The following is a 17,240-nucleotide window of genomic DNA, read 5'->3' as shown; positions in this document are numbered from 1 at the left end:
ATTCAAATGGAATATTGAGTATTTGAATGAAAATATAAAATATACTTTTTGCATGGTGAAAAAGAATTATAAACATAGAAGACCAAACAACACATTTTCACTTAATTATGAATGGCCAACTTTGATGCATTTTTTAATAACCAACGCTTTTTCCCCCATCCATCCATTTTCTAAAGCCGCTTATCCTCACAAGGGTTTGCAGGCTTGCTGGTGCCTATCCCAGATGACTTTAGGCAGTTGGCGGGGGACATCCGAACTGGTTGCCAGCCAATTGCAGGGCACACAGAGATGAACAACCATTCATGCACCCAATCATACTTAAGGACAATTTAGTATGTCCAATACACATGCCTTGCATGTATTTGGAGTGTGGTAGAAAACCAGAGTGCCCAGAGAGAGCCCACGAGACAAATTTGCTGACTGAAACATTACATTTGAGTAAGCATAGTTTGTTAAAATGTAATCAGTAGGAATGGCAACTGTGTCAAGTCAATATAAAAGTGTGTAGAGTCATTTACCTTGATCGTGCCAGCACTCGCGCGCTGCTAGATAGCGGTTAATTTATGCTAGATGCAACTATAATGGTGGAAAACTACCAGTCAATACTGGCAACAGGTGCCGTACATACAAAAATGTGAATTCCAGTATGTTTACCTCTTATTGTTGACACCATGACTTGGCAATTGAATATAAATTTATTTTGAAGTTAGCCTTCTCACTACATTGTCATGAAGAACATTAACAATTGTTGCTGTGATTGGCTTGATATTTTTTCTGACATGCACACTAATATAAGAAGGCATAAGGGGCAAGAAAAAAAATCCTGGAGATTTTTTTAACTGAGGTACTCAAATTACTTGAGGGCAGGACTCCTTTCACTCTTAATTGTATGAATGTTTACTGTCATATAGTCCAGTCCGGTTATACCTTGTGTAATTCTTCACATAATGAAATATATACATTATTAATTTGGATAATATGTTTGTAATATGTATTTTTTCTTTACATCATTAAACATTGTGAAGTGAATATAAAAAGTCTACACATCCCTATTCAACCTCCAGTGTTATTTTCAATCAGGAACAGGAAAACCTAAATGATGGAGAGGCAAACATTTTCAAAAGCACCAGTGGGATGCCACATTGGATCATGTATTTCCTTTTAAATATGGATACAATGTGTGTCGGCCCTGCACACATTGAAAATGCATGTTTAATTTACACCAATTAATATGTAAAGGCAATATAAGGCAACAAATAATAAATAAAATGGTGAACCTCCGAAATTATACAAAAACACTAAAAAACATCCAACAAGTGTTTTCCATGAGAAACCATTGATTTTTATACTGTAAAATCAAAATAGAAACACGAATAGTTGAAGCTTTTGTTTCCCGCATTCATGCAAGTGTGGGTCCACTGTGATTGACTCGAGAAAACGTGTTCATTATTTCCACACCTTCAGTTTAAAAAAAAAAAAAAAAAGTTCCTGTAAATCTTAGATCAAAATGAGTCATTTTCAAACATTGAGACATATAACCAGTACAACTAAAAAAAAAAAAAAAACTAATAATAAAAGACCTGACCCTAACCAAAGAAAACGGAAAATAGGGAATTCTTCGCAACTTAATAAGATCCAACTAATTTGAGATATAATTATTTTTGTGACTCGTTTGCACAGTTTATTAAAACTTTTATTCATACGATAATTGTTAATGATATGTTTTCACATTATGGTGCAAAATGGACCACAAAACCACTTCAGATTTTTATAGCTGTAAACTGCAAACACACGACATAATTATTGCACACTTGCAAATAAAATATAAATGAAAACGCCAATGGAGAGTGATCCAAACTATTTTTAAGAGACGAATCACGATTACATGAAACAAACAATGTTTAGAGTTAGGCTAGTTAAACGACTGTATCTTGACTTCTGCAACTACAGTACGCTGCGCGCCTTCCTTTCCGTATTCCCGAAAAAAGATACGTCCTATTTTTTTTTCTACGCAGTAGTGGCGTGAGGCAGTGTGACGCTGTGTCAGGGTATCGGCAGTCGAGGGAGGCTTAAAGAGACATCATAGCAACTGGAGGACAAGAGGGGGGGCAAAATAAACGAATCATACGTACGAAGAGCCATGACTTCGACCTGCCGTCGATAGCTAAAGTCTAAAGGTAATTTCACACGCTTTACCGTGAGTGCAAAGGATCCTTCCCGTCTGTAGTTCCTCGAAGAAGAAAGCGCCTCGCCGTACATGAACGTTCTGGCTGTGTTCCGTGTGCTAGTTTGGCCAACAGCTAACGTTAGCATGTGAGCTAAAGAGAGACCCGCTGGTGTACACTCGCTTGTTGGGATTAAGGAGTTGCCCGGCAGTAGTCGGCGCAATGCCAATGGCTGCAATATGTATTTAGAATAAAACTATCAGATTAAATGATGATCGATCTGACTAAAAGTACACAACAGTCGTTACCATCTGTAACTACGTCGGAAGTGACAGTGTTATTCATTTATTATTATTCGTTTACTAACCAGATTAGCGTATCTTCGGGCTGTCAATCAATGAAAAAATGTGTTTTGCCCTCTTCGTAATTTTTATGACCTAATTCGCTCACAGTTAGTTAGTCTTTGGGGTTTTATTTTATTTTATTTATATTTGAATTGCTCTATTAGTGTCGGCTAACGTTAGCTCTTTTTATTAGGCGTAGGGCCAAGAGGAGCGGTGTTTTTTTTGTAGATGTGCTAACTAGGTTAGCATTGATCAACTATGTAATATTTAGCAATAGCCGGCATACATCCGCTTTCCATTTGATGGCAGTTGTGCGTGAGACGTTTGTTTATGAAATACAAGAAAACATTTGATCGTAGATTAAATCTCTAGCAGAATGAATGTTATCTTGCGAAGTGGGTTAAAAACGCCAGGATGGTTTGAGAGTATCTGGCCTTGTCCTCCCCAACTCGCACGTCTGCGGTTATTTTTGAAGAAATGTGTCGAGCCTCCTTGTCTTCAATGTTCTCATCAACGCCGGCAAAAGCAACATACTTTGGTACCCTTGTGAGGAAATAGTCATTTGTGGGGCTACACAAAAGTAACGTTAAATGACAGCTAGTGCTAGCTAGCTAGCTAGCTAGTTGTTAGCGAGCATGAACCTACTCGCAAAATGCACACATTTTACACCGCGATTATGAGGAAATCTATAGATTGATGTTGTCTGTCTGTATTATTTACGTTTTAGGATTTTCCTGTGTTAAAGAGACAACACTCACGCTGAATTTATTTATTTATTTATGCCATGTCAATGCAAACTCTTATACCTACCCTGAGTGAAGTGACGGTGGAGGCACTAGCTATGATTTAGACCTGGTCGCTTGGTGCCACCTCAAAATGTAGGCCTTTTTGCAAAGGTAACAAACTCATGGGCCGTGATAGCAAACGATCCATTCAAAATAATGTACATATTCTGAAATAACAATTGTGTTAAAGATCACAACTAAAGGGGGTTGTGGGCTAATGCGTTTTTCCCTCCAATTAAGGTTAACATATAAACACAGTCATACAAGCATTTCAACTTGTACAGTATGCAACTTATAAAAAACATTTCACAGTGGTAGTGATTTAGCATGAATGCTCTAATTGCTTTTAGGCATCTTGTTTATTGTAGTTCTGTGTTATTGCCAGGTGCCCCCCCCCCTCCATTTTTTTCCCTATAGAACATACAGCAAGCATGATTGCTGTTCACATAAACACTTGTTTTCATTGGCAATGGGATGAAATATAAGACTTTTTGAACATTAATTGTTGTATTACGCTGTTTGCTTTTTGAAAGTAATTTCATCAATATTTTTTAATCTTATCGCTTAGTTGAAACTGCTGTATTTACCCTCTTGTAATTTTGTGAGTGTTTTTAATGGGTATGAAAACGTTTCATACATTCAGGACCGTGTGCGTGTGTGTATCTGTTTTAGAAGGGAGGGGGTCTTTTATTTTCTTTCAATTGTCTGCTTTTTGAGAAACCCCTTTTGGATTGACGGACAGGATTTTGCTAAAAATATCCACCAATAAGATGCTACAGGCCAAAATTCCAAAAGGTTCTCCAAGTTGTCATGTCAAAATTACAGAAACGTTCCAGACTGCGTGACATGTCAGAAGGGCAGTGTAGGCCGCAGAACGGGTCATATAATTTACTTATGAATTGCATTTTCCTGAATGTATTTGTTTTGAAGATTTTAAATGCAGTTGAATTTGTATTCTTACCTTTTTACTTTTGTGAAATTAAGCAAGCCTTTTGTTATAGTTTGACCCAAGAACATCACTGCAGTTTCATAGAGCTGAACATAATATAAGGGGCCTTACTAAAATGTAAATTGTGATTCCTTCCGTTCAACTTGCTCAGCATACTCTTTTGACAGAATTTTCTACATGTTGTGATAATGCTCTTGGCCGTTTTGGAATATGCACTGACTGTACCCAATGTATACTTGGTATTGATCCATGTAAGTGCTTTTCCATTGGTAAGAGAAGTTGACCATTACCTGCCCTCTTCTTCTGAACCAGCCTCTTAGCTTGCACAAATACGGTGTTCAGAAAAGCTGATTTGGATGCAGGGTTTAAGTTACACTATCAATAAGCTGTAAACATTTTGGCTATTGACAGCTTTTCCTGGAACTGATTGATTTTTTTTCACCGCGTACATGTTGCTCATTTGAAGGAATAAAAATGGTATATTTTGATGATTCTCATGGATATGTATTATCAGTCGCTGTTGTCAATGTTTGCTAATTTTAAATAATTTTGGAACACTACTTACCTCATGAAATTAAAGCAATGTTGCAATGAACAGGCAGTTGTAAGGCTCAGTCATTCAGATCTCCAAATATGCCTTTGACACATAGAATAATAAATCACTGGTTTTTATTATTGGATCCACAGGTTACAGTTTATTATTGTAATTTACAGTTTATTATTGTAATTGTAATCTCAAATTCTATCATCTATAATGCTAAATTGACTTTAATGTTTTGAAACGTATGTGTCTTATTATGGTTATGTAAGAAATGAGTTAAGTCTGCTGACTAAAATTTGTAATATAATGCCAAAACATTGAAGAATCCTAAAGGGACACAACATCACAAAATGAGTATTGGCTGTAAAAAATGTGCCTGTTTAATGAATAATAACTTTTATTGGAAAATCTGTGGCCCTATTACATTCCTATTCATTCTTTTGGGTTAGATCCTAAATTTGACGAAGAGCTGTTATTCGTCAGATGGGGAATTGACATCATAATTTATGAACTCATTCTTTTCTTTTGGTTCCTTTGCAGGGATCAAGGTGACATAAAGCCAGTCCATTACCTACTCATCTCAGGGTCGCTGTATGACGTGACCCTACAACATGGATAGTATCCACTGTATCACTGAGGGCTGACACCAAGGAATGCGGAACCTCAAGGGATGTTCCCAAGTGGCCTTTCGGATGCACTAGCTGGCGTTTGGAGTGCTTTTTTATGATTTGTACTACATGTCTCCGTATGGACACATTCTAGCACCACCTGCCTAGTCTCCTGTCGGGGCCGTATTTCCATTTGACTGGAGCTGGAGTGACAACGAATCAAGTAGACTAAACGGGAGGATCCAGCATTAGATTCTACATTCTCCACCCGAGTTTTAACAGCAACACCTTTCCTCTGTCCCATGAGATTTGCCTCCCTCCCCCCTTCCTAAAGCTTTTTCTGCCATTGTTACTGGATCTCCTATGGTTTGCATGGCTGGAGAATAATCGTGGAGAGGCCAGGGTATCACAAGCTTATGGATTTTGACAAGAGAGGGGGCAAGGGAGAGACAGAGGAAGGGAAAAAAATGTCTAAGACGGCAGGTAGCAGGACTGGACATGGGGGCCGAAGTTCTGGGACCAATTCTGGAGTTCTTATGGTTGGCCCAAACTTCCGTGTTGGTAAAAAGATTGGCTGCGGGAATTTTGGAGAGCTGCGCCTGGGAAAAAATCTCTATACCAACGAATATGTGGCGATTAAATTGGTAAGCGCACACTCTCATTTAACATCGCACTGATGTGGTAGGTTCTCCTCTTGTCTGTTTTCAAACTTAATAAACAATCCTTGTTTTGTGATGATCAAAGAGTCAAAACTTGGTTAGATAACTGCTCAAAGGGATAATTTGGGAGCCTGAACAAAGCAGTGTATTGTATAGCCTCTTTTTGCCATTCGAACCAACGTTATCATAGTTTGAAGAAGACATTGCTGTTCAGGGAAGTGGAATATAGGTATTAAATTACTACATGTAGCTAATTTTCATTAATCTTAACGATCATCATCTGGATTAAAAACTTTAATAGTGGTGATGAGCTGAGGAAGCACGTTTGCAAACATTTTACACACACACATAAATGATTGAAATGTGGGTGATATGGCACCAATTTTATTTTTTTAAAGTTTTCAACAGTCATTACATTTTGATCATTTTTTTTTTAATTGAAGTAATAAACCCAACAATCCTATTTTTTTGTAAAGGTTTGATTTATTAGTATTTGGATAATGAAAATGTATACTGACTTTAAATCAGTTTTAATGCAAACAACATTCATAGATTGTGCATAACTTGTGTAAATGTCACAGTTAACTCGTTCAATACTAAAGGTGTATTTTTACATAACTTTCATGAGTCTAGGCATTCTATCCTAGGCATTTATTGATATAATAATTGATTGTTCGATTGGTTTATTTATTAATTTCAAAAATGTAAAGGAGGGTTGAAAAATGGCTGGTACTTAATAAATTAAGTAGTTACAAATTGTAAACATGTTTTGTAAACCACTCGTCCAGCATTCTGCCATTTCTGCAAAACACCGATTTCAGAATTAGCTAATTTTCAAGTTTTAGATTGCTAAAATGACAGTCAAATTAATTTATTTTTTTGCTCAGCTCAAATTTTAAACAGTATTTTTGTAGGCCTGCTTGTGATTGAAATAGTGAAACATGTGGCCAAAATGTACGTGGTGCACACTGCATTAATGAATCAGGGCGATCGAATGTGCGCAGCAGGGCTAAAAAGAGCATCGATGATTGATCAATTTAAGTGGCTACAACTCCAAACATTGAATATTACATATTAGAAAAAGCAAAAATGTTTTTGATTTCATCTTTTAGCACCGGTGTTTGTTAGAATCCTTGTACTTCTAAAATCTTCTTCTTTTCAGGAGACCACAAAATCTGCAGATTTATTCAACCATTTACATTGTATCCTCATAGCGAGCAAGCCATTTTCAGCATTTTAGATTGGACAAGAAGTTGTAAAAATAACACCCACATGTGTGGCCTAACCAATAGTATACATTTGAGGAAAAGTATAAAAATGAGAAAATTGCTACATAAAAGGTTTCAATTCAATGGCGAGCAATATGAATCATGTACTCTGGTGGCCTGGTCAGGCGAGCATCAGTGTATTTCTGGCTTACTGGTAATATCAGTCCTGTAATAATAATATCAGACCTGAATTAATACAACATTCCAAGAAAATAATGTCCACCGTCATTGGTGAGCTATTTTTAGAACAGGCTTGCCAGCCACTCTTGGGGTCCACGTTGGCGACGCCAGCTCTGTTGTATTGATATTTGGCTGACATCGATCAAAGGATATCATTGCTTTTAATTAGGGGTGTTCCGACCAGGGTTTTATGCTCCTGATTAGGACACCAATCATTTTCAGCCCGTAAGATAGGATGATTCCGATTTGATAACACCAAATTCACTGCCACTCACTCACCATTATTTTATGAAAAGTAGTCAATTAGAGAACAATAGTAATAAAAGAGGTTATTAACTGAGGTTAGACTAATTATCATCGGGGCCCATTATCGGAGCCATATTCGTGCATATCGGCTTTTTTACAGAAAAAAAGTAAAAATTCAATCCAAATTTCCACCCCTTTATTATACAAAAACAAGATATTAAATTGACAGCGCAGAAAAGTTCATGTATAGTTTATGAATCAGTTACCGGTTTGGTCTGTTGCGTGCAGCGTTTTTGATTGCTAAGTTGATTCATGCCTTTCATTGCCAATCATGTGCTTTTCCACAGAAATTGTCTGATTACAATTGGGGTCCGATCAATTTGATCACTACTACGGGTAATACTTTAATGAAGGCTAAGGTTATGTCTAACCCAACTTAAGTAGTCATTACAGAAAATGTTGGGAGACTTGGCGTCATTTCCACCACAGCTCCACTGGCCTGTGCATGATTATTCTTACATCTGTATATCCCAGGGAGGTCATTATCTTTGAATGGGCATCCACCGAAGGCTTTGTGAACCACATAGAAGGCAGAGGTTAGAAAACGACTGTAATTGCAGTTCTCTCCTCTGAAATCTTACGTTGTGCTCACTGCCTCGACTCTACCCTTGCCTGTGAACCCTCCCATCTGTTCGGGTATTTTTATCTCGAATGGTATCCAACTATATCTGGGTATGGCATTAAAGCAATACTATTGCTCCATGATTCTGCTGCCCACTATAACTAGTGTTCATGTAATAGTAAGTGGAGGTGGGCAGTCAAATGCATATGTTTTCAGCATTTATAAGAGTAGAATTACAATGACTTGGGGAAACCTAACATGAGTTATTGCGGGCCTGAACATAAAAGGGCCACCAACTCTTGAACAGTTGTCTTTCCACGTGTTGATGTCCATCCCTGATCTTACAGGTCAGCCACACGCTGCCTGTCAAGTCATTATCTACATACAGTGTCTTTGTGAGCGTGTTCTTATAGACTTGAACTCACAACTCCAGTATAGCAGTGTCTACTTCTTTGTCACCCACTTAATCTGTAAATACTGCCTAATCACAGATTGTAATGTATGATCATCTATACAGTGATCCCTCCTACTTCGCGATCTCAGATATCGTGGTCTCAGTACTTCGCGGGTTTTTCCAGGAAAAATTGAAAATATTTCAAAATAAAAAATCATTAAAAAAATACGCAAAAATGGGGAAAAAATTAAAAAAGCAAAAAAGTACATTATACAGTACTGTATTCATCAAATAAGTAATATTAGTTAATAACTATGTTAAGAATTCTTCAAGCGTTAGAGTTTGTGACATTTGTTATCTTATTTTGAAATGCATGCTTTTAATTTGTTGGGTCGCGTTGCATTTCCGTTTTACGTTCTCTGTGCGTCATTCGGCTCGTTACTGTGACGTAGTGAATGACAATGTAAGCTCATATTTATAGTTTATTATCATTTATGTTGATAACGCACACTATTGCCCATGTTTAGTAAGCAATGAGTGTTTATTAGGGCCCGAGCAGCTACCGCTGCGAGAGCCCTCTTGTTTTTCTCCAGATTATTATTATTATTATTATTATTATTATTATTATTATTATTATTATTATTATTTACTGTGCAGCGCTTTTCCATTTTTGAGGGCCTAAACATGCACGAAAAGTCACCAAAATTTGCACATTTGTCGGGCCCGGTGAAAAATTGGATATTTTTGTGTTTCCCAAAAAAATGCAAAAAAAATGGCTCTGCAGCGCCACCTAAGGTCCAAAAAGTGCACCTGGTCCCGGCCCGTTTGACCTAGAGCTACGAAAATTTTTAGGCATATGTAGGACCTAGAGACCTACAAAAAAGTCAGCGTGAGCCATGTGCTCAGATGTACAGAAAAAGAGTTATGAATTTTTGAATGTGCATTTTTGGCCCATTTTTGCACGTTTGCAGGTCCCAAACTGATCCTTGTTTCTCCTAAATGCTTTACTCAATCGCCTTCAAATTTGCTGTGGTCCATATTCACACATAGGGGCACAAGTGGGCAAAATTTGGTGCAGATCCGCTGACATATATGATAGGGGCGTGGCTTCAAATTATGTGTTCAATTTTTCCTTTGCCAAGAGTGACATAAACCTTAATAACTTTGTTGTACTAGCTTAAAAAAATCTAAAACTTCATAGATACATGGAAACTTATGTCTTTAACACCTTTGAAAAATGTTTTTTTAAATACCTACTAGCGCCGCCTAGTGGTTGATTAAAATGTTATTTTTTACACTTTCATGTATTGTGCACAGTCTGTTTGAGTAAAACAAGTGAAACTTGGTCAGAATATCATTAAGACATGGAATATTAAGATTTTAAAATTTTACGACATTTCGATAATGGGCGTAGTCTGCACGCCACCTCAAAGTCAGATGACTCGCCAAAACGAAAAAAGTGGCTGTAATTGGCCCCAAAATGGCCTTATGAGTGGAAAATAGCCTCTCACTCCCGGCCCGTTTGACCTAGAGCTCCAAAAATTTGTAGCCTTATGTAGGGCCTTGAGCCCTACAAAAAAGTCAGCGCGAGCCATATGCTCAGATGTACAGAAAGAGAGTTATGAATTTTTGAATGTGCACTTTTGGCCCGTTTTTGCTCATTTGCAGGTCCCGAACTGCTCCTTTTTTCTCCCAAACGCTTGACCCGATCGCCTTCAAATTTGCTGTGATGTTTTATCTGACTGTGAGACACAATTGTTCAAATTTTTGTGACGATCCGCCAACAAATATGTTGGAGGCGGGGCTTTATATTATGCCTTTGATGATTACTTTGCCACATGTGAAACAAACCTTTATAACTCAGCTTTACAAGCTTGGAAAAATCTGAAACTTCACAGACACATGGAAACTTAAGCCCTTAACACAAGTGTTTAAAAAAATCTTCAATTGCTTATAAGGCCATCTAGTGGCAAACAAAAATGTCAGTCTGATGTCTCGCCAAAACGAACAAAGTTGCTGTGTTTGGTCCCAGATAGTCTTATCTTTTCTAAACTTCATATATTTAATGAGTTTCCAATGCGGAATACACGTATCAATGTATTTTTTGTTATAGTGCGAGTGCCACCTAGTGGCAGCCAAAGATATAGCATTTTTTAAACGTTTTTATGTGTTTAGCTGAGCCCTTTGAAGTAATATCGCTGAAATTAAGTCTGAAAAGCCTCTAGACAGCCCTGCTGACCTCCACCAAATTTTACGAAGTTTCGATAATGGGCGTGGCCTCTACGACCATTTTCATTCCAAAGCTTTATCTGTCCAGTAAAATTTGCTGTAATTTGACCCAGATGATCTGATCTTCTCACAATTTCACACATTGCATGAAAATATTCTCCTGAACATATCGACAAAAATATATTCCAGTTTAAAGCTAGCGCCACCTAGTGGCTGCAAAAAATGTCATTAGTCGAAAGATTACAGTCAATGCTGTTTGGTTTGACCTACAGCTATGAAACTTTGTAGGCAAATGAAGGACTGCAAGACCTACAAAAAAGTCAATAGAAGTGATGTGCTAGGATGTACAGAAAAATTGTTATGATTTTTTTTAATGTGCAGTTTTGTCCCATTCTTAGACATTAGCTGGTCTCAAACTAGTGCCTTTTTCTCTTGAACGATTCACCCCATTACCTTCAACTTTGGCATGAATCATTATCCAACTGAGGGGCACACATAGGTTAAATATCGTGAAGATCTCTTGACATAAAAGATGGGGGCGGAGCTTCAAATTAGGTTTAATACTTTCTTCGCCAAGAGTGACAAAAATCTTAATAACTCAGCTCTGACAGCTTCAAACCATCTGAAACTCTCCTGGGACTTTAAAAGTCATGCAATAATTCAGCTATGTAATAAACTTTCAAATTATTTAGAGCGCCACCCAGTGGCGGACAAAAATCTCATTTTTTATACTTTTATGTACTGTGAAATGCCTGTTTGACTAAATGAATTAAAAAATGGTCAGAAAAGCTATGACACATTGGAACATTAAGGTTCTCAACTTTTATGACTTTTCATTAAAGGGCGTGGCCTCTATGCAAACTCAAAGTCTGATGTCTCGCCAAAACGGTAAAAGTTGCTGTAATTGGACCTAGATGATCTGATGTTTGCAAAACTTCATATATAGGATGGGAGTCCAATGTTAAACACACCTCCAAGCCTATTTTTTATCATAGTACGAGCGCCACCTAGTGGCAGCAAAAAAGTATAGCAAATCCTTAATGTTTTTATGTACTCTGCTGAGCCCCTTGAAGTGATATCCCTTAAATGTTTTCTGAAAAGCCAGTGGCCATGCCTTATGCCCCCCACAAATCAGTACAATGTTTCGACAGTGGGTGTGGCCTATATTGCATTGAAAGTCACAAAATTGGAACAATAAAAGCTGCAGTAACTCCACACACATTGTCCCACCTTGTCTAAATTTTACATATTTGGTAATAGTCCTGCACTGAAGTGATCTACAACTACTTTTTCATCGTTCATAGTCCTTGTTCATTCCCCGACCTGTTCATACCCCAATGTGCACAGGTCTGCGAGGGCCCTTTATAGCTGCTTGCAGCTCTAGTTCTGTTTGTGTTTGTTTGTGTAGAGGTTGCACTTTATAGTTAGTAGTTGTTGTTAGTTGTTGCTAACCCGCTAATGTCGGCTAAACATACAGTAAATTCATAGATTAAAGTTCGGCAAGTGTTTATATGTTAGTTTACTGACTTTAACATTGTTGTTGATTTATTATTTAACAGATACTACCTGATACACCATACATGAGCCAAAATAAATGTGAAGTTCAACGTGATGACTTGCGTACTCTTTCACCGGAGTCTTGGTGCAGATAACCAGTCCTGAGAGCAAATTCTCAACAAACTAAGTAATATTAGTTATTTAATGAATATACAATAATGTTAATAAGGATAATGTAATGTTAAATAATAGGAGAAAGGAAATAAAATATGCAAAAAATACAAAAAAAAACGATTGTTTATGGTTACTGCGGCTATATTGGGGCGTACATAGAAATCTAGGAACTGATACCCTACTTCGCGGGTTTCAGACTTCACGGCGGGTTGAAACCGCCAATAAACAGCGAAGTAGGGGGGATCACTGTATATTCTTTTCACCCCATTAACTTTATCTCCTCACGCGAGAATGTAACACATACAGATTTATGTTAGTCAGTCTTAACTGGTGTGATAACAATGGGAACACAGCAAAATGTAACAATGTTTCAAACGTTTCTGGCAGGATTGTTATTGTTAGTGCTGCTACAATTGAATATTGTTGTATTTGTGCGTTCTACGAAAAATCATGTTGAACAATTGGGGATTCGGATAAAATTTATTTTTGCTAAAAGACCAATTACGAATACACATGAAAATAACACAGCGCTAAATATGAACAAGTATAAAACTGCTGGAACAAACTTCAGTTTAAACCAAGCCTTTAAAAAAAGGAATTTTATGTTGTGCAACTTGACCTCAGCAGCTAATATTTTTGCATTCCACACAGCTGTACTTTTATGAGCTGATTAGAAATAAGATGAATATTCTTACCACTAGAAGCCTTGGAAATGTACGAAGATGAAAACAACTAAATGAGAGGAGCACGAAGGGCACCAGTGTTCCTTGATATTGGCTCCATCAAGCAAGTGTGAACCGCACTTCCTTGTTCCACTGCACAGTATTGTCTGCTAGAAGTGAGCATCTATTCTCTGCTCAGTTAACGTCATCATGTTTTTATTTTCATCTTCTTCATTCCATAGCACTATACTTTGAAAAATAAAGACACCATGTATTTAGTCATGTTATATTCAAGGGCATACTTGTCACCATGGTGTTAAGAAACAAATTTAACAAAATAGACAAAGGTCACAATTAAGGGAAACCTAAAGCTCCACAAGGCTAGCGTTGTTATTTAGATTATCCACCCATCCATTTTCTAGAGCTGCTTATCCTCACAAGGGCCGCGGGCTTGCTGGTGCTTATCCCAGCTGGCTTCAGGCAGGGGACACCCTGGACTGGTTGCCAGCCAGTGGTGGGGCAGTTATTCGGATTAACCTCACTCAATTGTGTTGCATTATTGAACCTTGTGTTTTCTTCTGGGTGTCTTTGGTAGATACAGTATTATGCAACATTCACATCACTTTGGTTTTTAACCTGAAATGCCTGCACACTTGACATTTTCTGTCTTTTTTTGTCATTTTTTTTTTTTTTGTCATTTCTGTTCCTTCCTGCCTCCTTGATCTTTATAAACCAAATTTTTCAGACTACAAGCAGCGACTTTTTAATCATGATTTCAGCCCTGTTGTTTATAGTCCAGGGCGGCTTATCTGCGTTTTTTTTTCTACCCTTTAAGCAAATGTCTGTATCTGTTCAAGGTGTCAGTTTACTATGAAATAGAACTGAAAAGATGCGAATCAATGGCTGTGCTCAAAAAGAGTTTCAAAATAGATTATTAAAAATATAAAAAAATATGTCCAAATTGAATAAGATCTTGTATAAAAGTTTAAGTTGTAAATTTGATATATGGTATACAGTATGTATGATTGTATTTATGATTGTGTATATTAAGTGCAATGTGTGCAACAGTCACTAAAATCTTTTTTGCATAAATTTGATGTTATGACCTGCGGTTTATAATCTAGTGCGGCTGACGTAAACTCTCTGGGCCATTAAATTCAGTGCCAGTCCTCCCAGTTTGATAGTATTGAAACATACCATTACAGTAGCTCTCTTTGAATGGCAGTGAATGAGTTAAGTTGCCCATCCATTCCTTAATCTGCATTAAAAAAAAATAAATTAAAAAAAGTGGTTCCTCGAGGTGGAGAAAATTCCTCTGTTTTTTCTCTCTAAAATAATTAGTTGCTCGAGGACTTTTGATGGAAAAAAGCAGCTGAAACTGATTACGTTCAATATTCTAACTGTGTCAGATCTTTGTTTTGGAATTCCATTTAAATTGCGAACTGAGGTGTATAGTATCTTGAGTTTAAATTAGATGACGCAAAAGTGTTGTTTTACTGGTTCCAAAAGCAGGTTGTAAAACTATTAAGAAGTTTAACAGCTTGATAATATGGCTTTTTTTTTTTTTTTAAATCTGGGTACTTTCATTCATTTGTCCATTTTTCATGTTGTTTATCATCTGTTGTAATACACTGAATGTTAGATATCAGGAGTTTGAAGTGTAACTTTGTATTCCCCAGTGTTTTACACACATCATAGCTTTTACATCAAGTATCTATTTTTTTATTTTACAAATAACTGCAAAGGTGGGTTACTCCACAAATGCGGACAATATTACCGAGCGAGATACCACAATCGGTTAATATCTCCCACCAGTTTGAGCAGCATAATAGGCAAAAAAGGGAAAAGCGTGGCTTTACCAGGAAGAGTAAAAAGGGCCCAGTGTTGAGCTCAGGACTGAGTTACATTGTAACACAGAGGAATACAGTTGAGTTGCCACTGTAAACCTTGGCATCCATTTCCGTCACCAGCTGTGTAGGCAGGATTGTGATAGCTGTGCCAACGTATGACATCACATAAACGTTACACAATGTAACGTCAAAAATGTTAGCAAAGCTCTCTAACATACAATACACAGTGCAGTTCTGAAGACTGACTTTCTGGGACTCCCCTGTGATTAAACATTTAAGAGAGGATAATGCATTTAGTATTTCTTTAATTCTTATTGTTCATGAAAATTATAACTCTTGGTCAACTAATCAACAATTCAGTCTAAGGCCTACCTACTGTTGTACCATTACAAAAACTTGCTTCAATGGAAAGTGCAGAAAACAGCAGAAAATTACAGGACCAAAATGAGCCAAATTTTAATGATAAATGAAATCAGCTATACTTGTCGATTAAGAGACGTGCGTTTACATATGTACCTGAGAAAACCAAAAATGGTAGAATGATCTCTTCTACCACATTGTAGCACAACTGAAAAAGAGAGTAAGCTTTTCTGAGCCTGTGTTAATGTTGAAATGAAAAGCAAGAGACAAGTGGAAACTGCTGTGTTCTGAAAGGTTCTCTTTGTTAGCAAGCCTGGGCGACACACAGTGGGTCAGTTTGTGGTGTAGCTGGTTGCTTTCTTACACTGACTGAATGCCTGTGTGATGGTGACAGGACTGCATAGCCATTTACGTATGTACACTGCAGGCTGTACTTCTAGGGAGATCCCAGTCCCTTAAAGGGAACATCAATTCCAAGTGCAACCACTTTCTAATTCACAGATTCGAGACCAAGTCCTGGCAACATAACCAAAAACCAGGTCCTTGCACTTGGTGATTATTTCCTGGGTCATGGTTCTGAGATGGATTGAGGTGTTTTATCCAACTCTTTGCCTCCCACTGAAGCATGATAAATAGCTGTTTCAATCCAGCTCAGCAGCTTACATCACACTGCCATGAGACTGTTGTCGCAGCATAAAAGCTCCATCAGCATGTTTGGCACAGTATAAAGTGACATTTTGACAATTTAAGGTCCTCACCCCTTTAGCTTGAGCTCACTCAAAGGCATACTGGCCAGGTTGAATGAATAAATACTGTGATGTAAAAGCCCAACTTCAGTCAACTAGCAAAATGCTAATGAATCAGTAGCGAACAACGTCACACTCTGTTTATATCGAAATGTCTTTGCTTTGACAGTGATTTGGTGCAGGCATTAAATTGAGTAGCATTCTTAGTGAATTCTGAACCACAGAGAGAAGTCAGTATGTGCTAAGTCAACATATACATCAGTAAATGGTGTCAATATTAACGCTGTATGTTGTGTTTTCACAACAATTTTTAATCATTGAGAAGATGGATCCTGGGTGTACAAAAAGCCCACTAAATCCAAATGCGCCATTGGTTTATCCTTTTGACACATGGATAATCTGTACTTGTATAATAGTTGTTGCACACTAGTGAATTTTTCTTCTTTTATAACTCGATGATTTAGTTGAAAAATCACTGATAATTCCCATTTAAATGTAAGGCTCACTCTATAAAGTACACGCAACTAAAAGGTTAAAAAAAAAGAAAAAATAAAGACATAGAAATACAGCTATAACCAAAGTAAATACTTTTGAAGATGGGCGACTGTGAAATAAAACCTACTTAATGTGTTTTAATTACAAACACTTATTTAGTTGTGAAAATGACCTATTAACCTAGTTTATAGCCATCAACATTCAGTTTATAATAATTTCTCTCACGCCCTTGTGATGTATCATCATCAAAGTATGACTTTTCACTCCCTGACATGGACACCGTGGCCCATTGTAATTCAGGTTTAGCTATAGTAAGTCTTAATTGGCCTATGTATTAAACAGAACAAAAGTAAACTCAACAACAAACCTACAGTTTTAGTGTAGCTTGGCTTTGGCCTGGTATCACATAGATCTGTGAGTAGGTAGTTCATGACTGCGTGTGTTAAATCTGAAATGAAACAGGAGA

At 37.3% G+C, this 17,240-nt stretch overlaps 1 protein-coding gene across 4 annotated transcripts in view; it reads left to right on the top strand.

Annotated features, from left to right (window-relative positions):
- Window positions 1–2,032: 2,032 nt before the first annotated feature.
- The window catches only part of csnk1g2b (casein kinase 1, gamma 2b), a 33,472-nt gene continuing 18,264 nt past the window's right edge, over window positions 2,033–17,240 (top strand). For all 4 annotated transcript variants that reach the window (XM_088425227.1, XM_088425225.1, XM_088425226.1 and 1 more), the window contains exons 1-2: window positions 2,033–2,177; window positions 5,325–6,036. In XM_088425227.1, the coding sequence (XP_088281353.1) occupies window positions 5,809–6,036 (228 nt within the window). In that variant the 5' untranslated portion in view covers window positions 2,033–2,177; window positions 5,325–5,808. The remainder of the gene's footprint in view (window positions 2,178–5,324; window positions 6,037–17,240) is intronic.

This window comes from Hippichthys cyanospilos, chromosome 10, assembly GCF_059441005.1.
Source record: "Hippichthys cyanospilos isolate Australia breed blue-spotted pipefish chromosome 10, RoL_Hcya_1.0, whole genome shotgun sequence".
NCBI classification, from domain to species: Eukaryota; Metazoa; Chordata; class Actinopteri; order Syngnathiformes; family Syngnathidae; genus Hippichthys; species Hippichthys cyanospilos.
Note: the sequence above shows the minus strand (reverse complement) of the source record. Positions and strands in the feature narration are given on the sequence as shown.